General features: G+C 34.0%; 1 protein-coding gene across 2 annotated transcripts; it reads right to left on the bottom strand.

The window, feature by feature from the left end:
• Nucleotides 1-1,300: 1,300 nt before the first annotated feature.
• LOC127881314 (uncharacterized) lies at nucleotides 1,301-15,292 on the bottom strand. Of its 2 annotated transcripts, XM_052429069.1 has the most exons (10): nucleotides 15,036-15,292; nucleotides 10,444-10,861; nucleotides 10,076-10,090; nucleotides 9,231-9,353; nucleotides 8,652-8,813; nucleotides 8,302-8,391; nucleotides 7,428-7,511; nucleotides 2,271-2,468; nucleotides 1,895-2,023; nucleotides 1,301-1,782 (listed from the first exon to the last, which is right to left on the bottom strand). In XM_052429069.1, exons 2-10 carry the CDS (start codon nucleotides 10,793-10,795, stop codon nucleotides 1,757-1,759), a joined length of 1,179 nt encoding a protein of 392 aa, XP_052285029.1. In that variant the 5' UTR covers nucleotides 10,796-10,861; nucleotides 15,036-15,292; the 3' UTR covers nucleotides 1,301-1,756. The 2 variants fall into 2 exon arrangements, with proteins under 2 accessions (XP_052285029.1, XP_052285030.1); XM_052429070.1 differs by lacking the exon at nucleotides 15,036-15,292 and having other exon boundaries at nucleotides 10,440-11,188.
• Nucleotides 15,293-15,571: the final 279 nt, after the last annotated feature.

Genomic DNA, 15,571 nt, shown 5'->3' with positions numbered 1-15,571 from the left:
TTTGCTTCACGTAGCTTCAGATTTGCCTATCAAGAACAACATGCAGATTAAGTGGTTTAGTAAGAATGTGTCATCTGTATCATGATTCTATGATTTCACATAATAACATAATCTCTGAATCAATGTGACCTAAATTCTATGTTTTTATTGCGTCATCAATTAGGGGTCTTAATTAATAACACGATTTAAACCGGCGACATTGTTTTTGACCCCACTAAGCTAAAATTCAGACTCGGCCGATATATTCAGGGTGCAGGATCACGTGACTTTATGAGGTTTACAATTGAACGTTAATCGATGAAAACACACAGGTAGTTGGTGCTTTTCTTCAAATAACTATTGAAAACAATTTTTCTTAAGAATTTCAACTATTGCATAGAGGACAGTTTTTCTCTGCTTATCGCAATGTGAAATACATCAGAATAACTTATTTATTTTTTATTTGGTTTACAGAAACTGTGCGGACTGCATAGGCTTATCTGGGGTGGCACTTTACGCACATGCATTTAACCCCCTTTTCACAGAGAAGGGCTTAAATTGTTTTGCCTTATGTACAAGATAATGGAAACAACGTTATTGATTTTCCAGTCGACCAGATGGGCAATTACGCATATTGTAAAAGTCTGTTCAATTATCTACAACTAAATGACATGATTATACGAAGGAAACGTTACTTAATAAGGGTGTTTAGATTTATTGTTATATGCAAATAACTAGACAATCCGTTATTGTCTTTATAACCGTTTTGATGTACAAACGGTTATTTAACATGCTAACTAATTTAAGAATTTCTTATAACAAAATATACACTAGGAATCAGAGCTACGCGGTTTTTAAATTAAAACAAACATGAACAAAAACATGTTTAATGGGTTTCGGAAATACATCAAACATGATAACACAATATGATACCAATTAGTTTTCAACTTAAAACAATCAATATGGTTATGCGACATTACGATTGCCATCATTAAATTTAGATAAGAAAACAATGTGTTATATAGAGGTATCAAACATGAAACAAAGATGCGAGCAAAACATGATTTACATAGGTGTTTAACATGAAACAAAGATGAGAGCAAAAAGTGGTTTATAGTGGTATCCAACATGCAACAAACATGATAACACAATCTGATATGTAGGGGTATAAACATGAATGAAAAAGATAAAACTCTGTTAAAAAAGGGTTTTATAACATAAAACAAAAATGAGAAAACTGTGTTTGATATGAGAGTTTCCGATATGAAACAAATGAGAAAACAATATTTAAAGGGGGGGGGGGGAGAAGGATCCATAATGAAACGAACATAAAAACAAAGTAAGTGTAAGGATGTTTTTCAAAGTTAAACAAACATAACGAAAAAAATAAAACTACATGTATATAATTTTTGTAAACGCATGAAAACACACATCTTTTCAACGTGTTGAGCGAAAATCAAATAAGAAAAAGAAAAGTCGCAAAATCTACAGCTAAATAGTTTGTACACACAACTATAGCAAGCGAATTATAAAACAACCATACATAATAATATTAGAATATTACGACCATCATAATCATCAAGCATTATAATGGTTCAATATTGTAATAATTATAAAAAGAACAAAACGAAACACAATTTAGTCGTCTTTACTTAATTAATTTAACAATAACATTAACTAAAGCAGTATACAACACCCAACCTATAACGATAACTCAGTGAGATATAATCGGCCCGTTCATATATTTTTTCAATGTACTTGTATAAGGATGTCGTATTCATCCTTCATCGTTCTCAGCAGTATCTGAAAAGCATTATATTACTCATTAAAATGAAGTGTTGTAACAAAACGACATACACTGTACATTTAAATATTGAATTTATTAAAACACGAGAATGATATAACAAAACTATACCGTGATAAATCTTCACGTTCAAGTTCTTGACACTCGGGTCGGAGCCCTCGTTTTCTTTTTTGGCGATGTGAGTGTCGCTTCGAGTTTTTAGTTGGATGTTTTCATCAACATCAACAGTATTCACTGGCTCTACAGAAAAAATACAGATACGTATTCAAAATATATCAATTTAATGTTGGTAAAATATGCTTAAATACTGTTGGAACAAATACGCATGTTTTTAAAATATAAGCCAACTATTATCTCGATTTGTAGGAAGCACTTAAATTAAATTTACACATAACCACAAACTGCATAATACAGGTAGCTTGACGCAATAATGCTGTGCCACAGGACATAGAGTTTTAACTTGTTTTATTAATTACAAGCGCCTTACGTTGGATCCGCCAGTTTACTCCAGAGGGCACCCCTCTTCTGCTTGTCCTTGTCGATTCTTCCATTGACAGCTCATTTGTCTCTGCCATGTCTAAATGGTTTTCTGATGTCATGTCGTTTGCTTTATTTTCTTGCCCTCTCGTCATCATCACGTCATTCGTGTCTGTTCTTGGTGCCGCTCCGGTTGTTGCAAGGTCAACTACATTTATACATATATCTTCCAATTTACAATTCAAATAAAATACACTTTAAATCTGGATAGTTAACAAAATTCAATTTAGTTCAGTACTGCTTTTTCATTTGATGCCATATATAAATAAACTGAATATATATTTTATAAAGTGCAACAACTGAATCCATCTTATAAATAGGGTAGGGAACATTAACGTTACGATACAGTGGAACAAGAGCACCGCCTTGCGGGTGCAGACCGCTCATCTATTTTCTTTTTAAAGGTGAAGGGACTCTCAATTTAAATCACAAAGGAGGGAGGGGTGAAGTGAAGAGGGGTGTATAGTGTGGGGGTGTGGACATTTATTACATTATCTTTCAAAAATTTGTTCGGGGGGGGGGAGGGGATTCGGGGAATCTTGGGTGCGATGGTTGGACGGTATTTCAAAAATAAAATAATAAAAATAAATATTTGTGTTTTTTAACCGTTTCAAAAAATTTGGGGGGTGGGGGGTATAATAGTGTGAGGGTGTGGTGGTCATTTGTGAGATGATCTTAAAAAAAAAATTAGGGGTGGGGGTGGGGGGGGGGAGTGGATTCTTGGGTGCGATGGTTGGACGGTATTTCAAAAATAAAATAATAAAAATAAATATTTGTGTTTTTTAACCGTTTCAAAAAAAATTGGGTGTGGGGTGGGGAGGGGGGGTATAATAGTGTGAGGGTGTGGTGGTCATTTGTGAGATGATCTAAAAAAATAATAAGGGGGGGGATCCGGGGGGGGAGAGGGGGAGGGCAAGGGGGATGGTTTGGATGGAGTCTATTGTATATGTCAGGTAAGAGTAGTTTTGTCAAAGTATCAATCAAATCTAATCATAAATAAAGAAGTTATGGCAATCTTAGCAAATTTCAAAATTTTACCTTGAGAGTCAAGGTCATACAAAGGTCAAGGTAAAATTCAACTTGCCAGGTACAGTAACCTCATGATAGCATGAAAGAATTTGAAGTTTGAAAGCAATAGCCTTGATACTTTAGAAGTAAAGTGGATCGAAACACAAAATTTAATCATATATTCAAAGTTATTAAGTCAAAAAGTGCCATAATTCCGTAAAAATGACAACCAGAGTTATGCAACTTGTCCTTTTACTGTCCCCTTATGATAGTTTGCGAGTGTTCCAAATATGAAAGCAATATCTATGATACTTCAGGGGTAAAGTGGACCAAAACACAAAACTTAACCAAATTTTTAATTTTCTAAGTATAAAGGGCCCATAATTCCGTCCAAATGCCAGTCAGAGTTACATAATTTTGCCTGCACAGTCCCCTTATGATAGTTAATAAGTGTTGCAAGTATGAAAGCAATAGCTTTGACACTGTAGGAATAAAGTGGACCTAAACACAAAACTTAACCAAATTTTCAATTTTCTTAGTATAAAAAGGGCACATAATTCTGTCAAAATGCCAGTCAGAGTTACATAACGTTGCCTGCACAGTCCCCTTATGATAGTTAGTAAGTGTTGCAAGTATGAAAGTAATAGCTTTGATACTTAAGGAATAAAATGGACCTAAACACAAAACTTAACCAAAATTTTCAATTTTTTTAAGTATAAAAAGGGCACATAATTCTGTCAAAATGCACGCCAGAGTCATCTAACATTGCCTGCCCCGTCCCCTCATGATAGTAAGTAAGTGTACCAAGTTTGAATGCAATAGCATTGATACTTTCTGAGAAAAGTGGACCTAAACGCAAAACTTAACCGGACGCCAACGCCGACGCCAAGGTGATGACAATAGCTCATTTTTTTTCAAAAAATAGATGAGCTAAAAATGAAGGCAATATCATAAGCACAAACAAAAGCTTTCTTAGATTCAGTTATACCACTCATTTCTACAAACAAACCGATTTAAACAAGATGCTAAAGGAAACAAACAGAGCCAGTTACAAACAGAAAAAGTGAACATTCATCTGCAATAACGATCTACTACTATGGAAGGGTTTATCAGTACATACTTGTTGGTAAATCAAAATGTCATATTTCCAAAAAGACAATTGTTATTTCGCATTTCAATTCTGTAACATTACAATTGTTTGTTTGTTTCTTGCATTTGTTGCAAAAAACATTTATTGTTCAGGCGCCTTGAGGCTGATGTTCAGTCCCGTTATGAATAGCATTTGTTTTTAGTGTAATGAAATTTACGTTCAGCTCTTCAATATTGTTTACTTGTGTGCTTGCCTAAGTGCATTTGACTTTGTTGCTGATTCGATGATCTTTCAATGCATGCACAGCGTAATTTTTTGTTTACATGTATATAAACCAATAATAAGTTTGACGTTCTAGCGCAATTTATTGTATAAGGAGACATCTCTGGCAGGTGTCCGATAATTTCCGGCGTGGATGTTACATTTTAACAAATAATCGAGTAATGTACTCTCTAAAAAATACCATAGTTTACTGGAAGGCATGGTTTACACTTTAGACTATAGTTCTGTTATGAAGACAGTGATATGGCATTAAAATGTGCACTTCTAAATCCCTGAAGTACGATACAGTTAAAGACTATAATACAAAATTGCACCGAAAAAAGTTACATTCCACTAAAAACGACCGGAAAAAAAAGGTGCAAAAACAGCCAATTTTTATTTGTGGCAATCTATGTATTACTTAAATCGATTCAGCTTAGAATGCCCTTTAAGAAAAGGTATGGTTATGGGGGTGTGCAGAACTTATGTGCAAAAAGTTTTTTAAACAGTTTTTTAACTTTCCTGGCTAAGAAAAATCATTTCTTCATAAATGGAAACCCATCATTCGAAATCGGTATAATAAAAAAGCTTTTTTTAATGCTTTTGCCCATAATTTGTAAAATACAAGTATTACTAACATAGCGTTTATAAATCGTGATAATTTATAACAGAGTGCTTAGCGCAGTGGTAAACATCTTTCTTTTGCTTCCAGAGGATCCGGGTTCGAATTCCAGGGAAACATTATAGATTTGTTTGAAAACGTATTAAATGAGATTTTTTTAATTACGAAAATCTTTGAACAAGTCCCTTTAAATGATTTCTAAGATTTATGAAAAATGAAAATGACTTGCAAATCTTAGAAATTATTTAACTACGTAATGTAAACAAAATATCCATTGACGATTCCAAAGTGCGCAGCAGCGTTCATAATTTACGTTATGTGTGACTGAAACGCATAGAGGAATGTACGAAAGTACTGACAATCAGACGTTTTTAATCATGCCTCGATTTGCTTGGGCACACGCAACTAACTGCTTCTGGCGTTGACTGAATCGCGGAGACAGGGTTTTTTCTACAACAATAGCTCGTGGTTTAACATTAAAAAACAACTTGGAGTTTAATGATCCCAATATTTCTGGTTCTCCGCTTAATATGAAGTACATATTACAAATTGTTATGTCGCATTCATTGTGTACACACCGGTCTTCCTGACCTGTGTACTAACGCGAAAGGAATTGTGGGTAGCACTTCTTTTACGAGTGAAAATCGAAAGCGAAAGTAGGTCAGGTGATCGTGCCTCTGATAATCGTTATCAGTCTTAACAGAGACTCAAAATCACATTTAAACATACTTAAATTAACATTTCTTTAAAAAAACAGTCCGTTTTTAACACGCAATTCAACACGATTTTTCTTTCATTATTAACATTTTCATTCCTACGCAGAACTATTTTTGCGTCTTAGTATAGAGGTGACAATAACGTAGTGACGTCACCATCTATGTATAGAATGATGTCGCATTTGATTAACTTCATGTTGCGTCATGCCTAGTAACATGCTAAGTGCATTTTGCTTCGTTTTGTTGAATTGCTAGTTTTATTATTAGTGTGGTGTATAAAAAACAACAACAGTATGCTTGTAACGAATAGCACAATACAAATGTGTTTTTTTTCATTTATCAAAATACGATTGTAATATTTCAGCATGGAGTTGTCATTAAGCAATATGTCATTGTCATTTATCAACATGAATGGACTTGTGGACATTCCCTTCCATATACTAGAGCTACTACTCTGGGAGAAACCCCAACATCCGGGCATCATTTCAAAGTAATTACCTCCCAATACTAAGTCATAAGTCATTATATTAACAAAGACGCACAAGTCATTATATGACAGTCTTCCACTGTGACTTTCCGGTCAAGCCATAATATTTTCTTTAAGTTACATTGTATGCGAGTACTTATTCTAATACTTTGCATTTCAACCACATATACTAACTTGATAAAAGATACCGGTGAATTCTTAACATAATTTAGGCTCTTTAATGACATCAAAGCGTGTCGTCAAGGATGTGACATACGCACTCAAAGTTTTTCTTGTAAGGCGCTTTACACTCCTTACTTTAAATGGGACCATTTTTAACATTTGTAAAAACATACACAGAAACAGAAAGAAAAATAGCCTATGTCGACAAAGGTATTGTGTCTATTAATATGTCAATTCGCGAAACTACCTACTATTTGCATAAACACATAATGATTATCATCGCTATTTTAATTAATAACTTAAGATTTATGATTGCAAATCATTTTCAAAACAACAAGGTCAATCCACAGGTGGGTAGCGTGTGGCTATGATATTAACAAGTGAAAACATCATTTTGAATGATAAATAATCATATTATAACGAAACATTAACTTTTCTGAAAAAAAATATTTCACTATCAAATATATATATAACAAGGTATGCAACTCAAAATCACCCCAAAACGGGGTGCATCGCTTTGAACAGCCATATCTTCATCAATTGTGCAGCGATTTTCACGATCTCGGTCTTATTCAAAGCAGAAATGAATTTCCTTTCTGGAAATGTATATGTCTTGCAATATTTTTACAAATGCTGGGTCAACTTTTAAGAAATACCAAGATACACAAGTTCTTCATTTCCGGGACTGTCCCGGACAATCCGGGACGTATGGCATGTATGTATTATATAATTATCTATTTTAAAAAGAAACGTTCGCATACCATCCGACACCACAGCGGTAGCAGACAACTCAACACCGATTGATTCCAGTGTCGATTCGTTTTCAGATCGTAAAGGATCGATCGCTAAAAAATAGCGAAAAAGATACAACACATATGACATTAATAAAAAAAACACAACACCGTTAAATGTTTAGGTTACCATTACTATCACTGGATGTATAACAATTATGCTAAAAATAACACGACAATCAACAGGCTTATCTGATTCAACCAAGGTTACACGCTGTCATGTCGCCATAGTAGCAAGATTGCTCACATGCGTGCTTTTTGTATTGCTTATAAGTTATTAACCAAGGCATACATAGTTTTGACCCATGTGGCAAGATCGGATCAAAATAGTCACACATTAATTACCTCTTTGCAATTAAGAACACGATAAATTATTTTTTAGACGCGACCTGTTGGACCAATGGGAATGATCAGAACAAACTTTGTAGATGACCACTAGTTGATGTTATAAATCAAATACGAAAACTCTGGCACATGTTGTTTTAAGGAAGAAGACTTTTGTGTTATTTAAAAGTTCATATAAATCTCATGACCGTTGGGTTGTGGCAATTTGCGATCGGGTGAATAATGCGAAAAAAACGTTTTCGAGGCCTACAATTCGATAATAACGACCAAATATTTAACATCTGAGTCTATGAATTTCAGAGATTTTTATTTATACAAAATATTTTGTTTTGTTCTTTCTTTCCCAAGTAGGGAGTGAGGAAAAAAGTAAACACATTTGAACGAGAATCAACAAATATTCATTCTTGTGTAGTTTCATAAAAATCAATGGTAAATTAGCTTATTAAAATTTAAACAGACATTCTATATGAGTTAAAAAATGTGATTTCGATATGGATACCTTGTATTGGTTCTAAAGGTAAAGCCGGCTGCATTAAGTCCTTATTCTCCTCATGGTCTGTTTGTTCAATATCGGATTCTACGATATTGGCTGTAATGATACAATTCAAATTATGCAAATCAATGTATGCATTATAATGATATGAATCGATACATTATTCTGCAAGAACAGTGAACAATGAAATATATCTTTTTAAGTGAGCTGTTGTCATATAAATGCAATCCTATAAAGTTTTAATGTTTAATTGTTTATGGATAGATATTACTATCTTCATAATACTTAAATAATCCTTACTGCACACTTTGATTTTTAAGGAATTAAAGCCTGATCCTACTGATTAATGTAAATACCTAACGGTAGGGTGCTGCTGATGTCATCAACATAATGGAGCGTTTTTTTAGTGGTGTCGTCTCTGGAATCTCTCAAATAATCGGTTGGTGCACTGGGGCGAATGTCAGATGATTTAACTACCATCTTGATTTTCATTTGAAGCAGACATTTCAATTGAGCAACTGTTAATAAACACGAAATTAAATTATATTCCACTATAGTAAACATCGAATCCTAACGTTCTCCGCTTAATTTGTCGTGATATGATCAGAGGTCACATTCAGTTGACATTTCAATCAAATCGTAGGGATCCTCGTTTCTACCAATCAAATATCACTTCAAGTAAAAGCGTTTCACTTTTATTCTTAAAGAGCGAGCAAAAACTTTTATAAATAATCAAAAATAACGCTTTTTCATTTACAATTTGCATTTGGAATCGTCTAAGAAAATATGAAAACAAAACTGCTTTATTTACATACATTTTGTAATGATAAAAATCATGTTAATACATTTTCTTCCCAAATGAGATGGGTGAAAACATTTCATTCTAAACAAAACTTTTTACTTTGCAGCAATAATAATGATGTGTTGTTGTATACCTGTAGGATCAACAGTTTCCTGCACATCATTCACCCGCCCATCAGAGATTGCTCGGTCCAGAGGTTCGTCCATATAGATTCTGATTTGTGGTCTTCGTGTCCGATTCAAATCAATAACAGGCCCTAATCAGATATGTGTGCATAATTAAAATTTACATTCAATTGCATATTTTAGATTACAAATATGAAGAATACCTTCATGATGTTCAGTCTAAGAAGGTCGCATTTATATTGTTTCTTACGGTTATTACCACGTTTTTGGTGTTTGCGACTTACACACTATACATTAATTATTTAGCACGAATAAACTTGTTAGTTGAAGTTAATCTTCTTTTCAACATCTACTGATATAAACAACGCCAAACTTGAAAGTATGTTCTCTTGAGACATTAAGTCATTCTGCATTATATCTGTATTCGACAAAATGGAGAACTGTTAAAAATTAATACGTTAATACCAATTTTCTTTCAATTTATAATTCTACTTCATGAAATTTTGTGTATAAGAAATGAACTTTTTAAGTATAAGAAATATATACAGTATAAAAGACATATACAGTGATAGAGTTTTCAAGTAAAATAAAAAAAGAGGCGTTTTTAATCCTTCTTAATTGAAAGATCGAAATTATTTATTCATAGAACCAACCAAATTAATTGGTGGTTAAAATATAGAGTGCGTTTTTCTACCCTTAGCAATATTGTAAGACATACATCAACTTAAACAGTAAAGATCATGAAGACTATTAAAAGATTACATATAATATGGATAAGCAAAATATAAAGAACTATGTTTATGAATTCAGTAGACATATCTAACTTACAAGAACATAACCACATAGAGCTTACCTTCAAATGAAGCACCTATAATAAACGAAAATGTTGTTAAGGTATTTAACATAACAAGCGAAAAACTATAGGGACAAACTTTAAATGTTCTTCTACTATAATTTATAATAGTTATTGAAATCAATTCCTACGCATAATAAAGGAAAACAAAGTTCACATAATGAATAAACGAGAACATATAGTGTACAATCAACGTCTATTGTAAGTATTCAAATCGTTATTGTATTCAACTCCTGCTCATTTCATCTTCGAAAATAAAAAAGAAGCAAACACACGTTTTTATATTGCAGTAAATCACCCGACGTTTGTATATGATTGAATATGATATAATACTTTATACATTAATGAGAAAAATACTTATTACGTACCACCACGCACTCTTCTTTCATCTGAAAGGCTGATATCACGTTCGCACGAGTTGTTGTCCATTTCACGAATGAATATTTCCATTATACATGAAAAATTCTCCTGCAACCAACGCGTTGAATTCTGAAGCAAAGCTATAAGTTGAATCCAAGCCCCTGAGGACGAACATCGCGAAATCAGCAACTTTAATTGTTCAATATGTTTTTTAAAGATCTGGAGTACATGGCAGTTAAGTGTATATGTTCCAGATCGTCCGCATCTTCCACTTATTTCCTCTAACCGTATTTTGCTTTGAACCAAAATATGGCATAGTATGGACAACGCCATCAGAAAAACAATTTGGAAAGGCTCCATATCCGTTTTGTCACTCGAATGTCGTCTTGTCTAATGATTGTTTTCTCGCGTGTTTCTTTGCAGGAACTTAAACATAAATCATAACAAGAGCTGTTTGTAAAACATGCATGCCCCCCATATGGGCTGTCAGTTGTAGTGGCAGCCATTGTGTGAATACGTTTTTTGTCACTGTGACCTTGACCTTTGACCTAGTGACCTGAAAATCAATAGGGGTCATCTGCCAGTCATGATCAATGTACCTATGAAGTTTCATGATCCTAGGTGTAAGCATTCTTGACTTATCATCCGGAAACCATTTTACTATTTCGAGTCACTGTGACCTTGACCTTTGACCTAGTGACCTGAAAATTAAAAGGGGTCATCTGCTAGTCATGATCAATGTACCTATGAAGTTTCATGATCCTATGCCTAAGCATTCTTGAGTTATCGTCCGGAAACCATTTTACTATTTCGAGTCTTTGTGACCTTGACCTTTGACCTAGTGACCTGAAAATCAATAGGGGTCATCTGCCAGTCATGATCAATGTACCTATGAAGTTTCATGATTCTAGGTCTAAGCGTTTTTGAGTTATCATCCGGAAACCATCTGGTGGACGGAGCGACGGACGGACGGACCGCCGGACCGACCGACAAAACAATATACCCCCTCTTCTTTGAAGGGGGGCGTAAAAATAGTAAAATACACAAACATTAATTATAACAACCGCTAAATACATAACCTGTCTAAATATACATTATAGTGTATTTCGTATGGTTGATAGTACTGTGAAACATAATAAAGATGTGTGCTGTTCTGTTCTGGTTAATAGTACGTTCAATTAAAATTATATTTGTTTTTTAGTATTTACACATTAGGTAAGTGGTGGGGTCACGTTTGTCAATCTTATGATATTTTTCACGTTCCATTTCTACCGGGTCCAGCGCTTTTGATTGAACCACTTGTTTAATGTCATACCAAATAAACAGATAAGTTTTGTTTTGAACTTACAAACTAGTTTACTTATTGGTAAAAAACCTCTTTAGCGTTGAACTTCCAACCGATTGCAAGCAAGTTGAGCAAAGTACTATTTGATATGTTTTACATAAATACATTCAAATTTTTCATGTGGTGAACACTAGGTTAAGGATTAAAGCAGGGATCCGTTTCTTCAACGATCGTACGACAAAATTGGAATACGATACATATTTCAATGAAGCATTTTAACTAAACACCAAGGAATGATACTATTATTTTTCCGTATATCTATTCATTTCTTTTTTTTTTCACATATAGTTTAAATTTTGAATGCATATTGATGAAAACTTTTGTATTTTCAGTCTCCAAAATTTGGTCTTAAATTAAGATTGTCGTACGATCTTTGATGAAACGGCCAACAGGTCCTGCTTGATGGTGTAAGTTTCTCTCTTTCGATAGCAATATACATTGTATTCCTGTACTTTAATGAAAGCAATATACATTGTATTCCTGTTATTTAACGATAGCAATATACATTGTATTCCTGTTATTTAATGATAGCAATATACATTGTATTCCTGTTATTTAATGATACCAATATACATTGTATTCCTGTTATTTAATGATACCAATATACATTGTATTCCTGTTATTTAATGATAGCAATATACATTGTATTCCTGTTATTTAATGATAGCAATATACATTGTATTCCTGTTATTTAATGATACCAATATACATTGTATTCCTGTTAATTAATGATAGCAATATACATTGTATTCCTGTTATTTATTGATCTGGGAAAAGAACATTTGCTTATATTATTGTGTATGAATGGAAATGATCTCCATATATAAGAGAAGAAAATGTGTGTAAAGGACCAATAGTTAAACACAAGGTCATAGTTTGACTTTTCTTTTTATACCATTTTATGGGTTTATTTAAATATAACCATAGATTTTATTCATTTTTATTGACTATTTAATCTGTTATGACAGTAAGTCTTTCTTTCGTTTTAAAGTGTTTCCTTAATTCTTATATATTTAAATTGAATTCAGGAATTATCATTATTACAATGTCCTTTTATTGTCTAATTATCTTTAGAAGCATTTACATAATTTTGAGAATAAAATCACTAGTAGGATTCACGGTCCCCCTATTTTCAATTTATATTTACACTGTATTATATAAAATGTGTCATGGACGTAATAATGATCTTGTTTGTGTTATCCTACACCAATAGTGCTGAATAACATGCCATTATTAATACGTTCACTGTTTGTTGCATGCTTAATATATTTTTATGAAATAAATCTTAGAAAGAAAGGTTTGAAATCAAGGTAAAATCTCGTGTTATATCGTACTCTTGTTCTTACGATTTATTGAACTAGTAATTGTACGACAATTGTTCATGTTTAATGGCTACCTTGAAGGAATTGTCCAGAATTATAAAGTTGTGCATCTGCGCTTGCTTATTTATTGGAAGTATTCCTACTCAATATGGTTACATAGTCTGGTAACAAAGTAAGTTCCAGAAACATGTCTCTATAGCCCAGTGCTATTAGCAATCAAATACACTTACACGTTTGCAATCAACAACCACAGAATGACAGAATATTATCTAACTGTCAATATTTATAAAACTACCATCGACGACAATCAGTATACATTGAAGTACATGTACACAGACCATATGTGGTAAAATCATGCTTCAACGAATAATATCATTATGAAAAAGCTACCAAACAGTAAGTTCACAAGTTCAATACGAACTAGAAATGGCGCGGCAGAGGCAGACGCGTATCCCCACGCCGAATGTTTGACCTAGGTGTGCCCCAGGGTTGGTAATGGGGCCATGCATAGCTGAGATTGACCGTATTGTCATAAGAGAAGTTCATCATCAATTAGAAGTGAATTGGTGTAGAAATGAAGAAGTTATAGTAAAAGGCAATTTTGGGTGGGTGTGACATATGTGGGCAGGGCGCCCCAGGGTTGGTAATTGTGCCATGCATTGTTGAGATTGACCGTATTGTCATAAGAGAAGTTCAGTATCAATTTGAAGTGAATCGGTGTAGAAATGAAGAAATTATAGTAAAGGGCAATTTTGGGCGGGTGTGGTCTATGTGGGCGGGGCCCCAGGGTTGGTAATGGGGCCATGCATAGTTGAGATTGACCGTATTGTCATAAGAGAGGTTCATTATCAATTTGAAGTGAATCGGTGTAGAAATGAAGAAATTATAGTAAAAGGCAATTTTGGGTGGGTGTGGTCTATGTGGGCGGGGCGCCCCAGGGTTGGTAATGGGGCCATGCATAGTTGAGATTGACTGTATTGTCATAAGAGAAGTTCAATATCAATTTGAAGTGAATCGGTGTAGAAATGAAGAAATTATAGTAAAGGCATTTTTGGGTGGGTGTGGTCTATGTGGGCGGGGCCCCAGGGTTGGTTATGGGGCCATGCATAGTTGAGATTGACCCTAATGTCATAAGAGAAGTTCAGTATCAATTTGAAGTGAATCCGTGTAGAAATGAAAAAATTATAGTAAATGGAATTTTTTGGTGGGTGTGGCCTATGTGGGCGGGCGCCCCAGGGTTGGGATTGGGGCCATGCATAGTTGAGATTGACCCTAATGTCATAACAAAAGTTCAGTATCAATTTGAAGTGAATCCGTGTAGAAATGAAAAAATTATAGTAAATGGAAATTTTTGGTGGGTGTGGCCTATGTGGGCGGGGCGCCCCAGGGTTGGGAATGGGGCCATGCATGGTTGAGATTGACCGTATTGTCATAAGAGAGGTCCAGTATCAATTTGAAGTGAATCGGTGTAGAAATAAAGAAGTAAATGTAAAATAACCTAAAAAAATGAGTGATAATTTCTGACGCGGCCCCACCCCAACCGCTATAACTTTTGACCCAGGGGTCAGATCAAAATTCCAAATAGTGCAGGGTCGTACATTTGCTCATAGCTACCATGTGTGTAAGTTTCAAGGTTCTAGTGCTTTTAGTGTAGGAGGAGATAGTGGCCAGGACGGACGGACAGACAGACGGACGGACGGCGGAGATAACCACAATATCCCCACCTTTTTTTCAAAAAGCGTGGGGATAATAACATTAAAACTCACGGATGCTACTCAGTACCTTTTTTTGTTTATTCTAGGAATTTGCATTTTGAAAATAAACTGTATATGTTGAGAAACAGCCAAGACAATAGTGCACTATGAGCTGATTCCAGAAATATACACAGTGCCACAACTCATATTAAAACATCAATCATTAAAGTGAAACGTACGAGTAAGTTCAATTGAAAACAACCATAATATGTCCGTCTTCATTAACATTACAATCGCACGTTAACGATACAAAGCTTATAAGGTAATATAAATCACACGATTGAAGCTTAAACTTAATGACATCACCGCTGCTCCTGTTTTTTTATAAGTAATGGAATACAAAGTCCCTATTTTTTACATTAGATACTTTATATTGGTAGCGTTTGCTATTTGTTAAATATTTAGTCACACAATATGTTAATAATATAATTAATGCTATTTTTCATGTTATAATTACACGAGTAATCATAGTCGGACACTCACATTATCATAAGCTTATCAAGATTATATGTAGATACAATATAACATGATTTTACAGCAAATAACACAGACTGGTTACTTTTCGCAATATAACTAACAGCCCGAAATATAGGCAAATGGTATAAAGATGTATGAGTTGTATTAGCCATACTTTTGTATATTGCCCTTGTTTACCGGTAAATATATTTCAATAAGTTTATTATTCAGAATTTAACTCTATTATTATTTGGTACGT

The sequence above is a fragment of the Dreissena polymorpha genome, chromosome 5 (assembly GCF_020536995.1).
Source record: "Dreissena polymorpha isolate Duluth1 chromosome 5, UMN_Dpol_1.0, whole genome shotgun sequence".
Taxonomy (NCBI): Eukaryota; Metazoa; Mollusca; class Bivalvia; order Myida; family Dreissenidae; genus Dreissena; species Dreissena polymorpha.
Note: the sequence above shows the minus strand (reverse complement) of the source record. Positions and strands in the feature narration are given on the sequence as shown.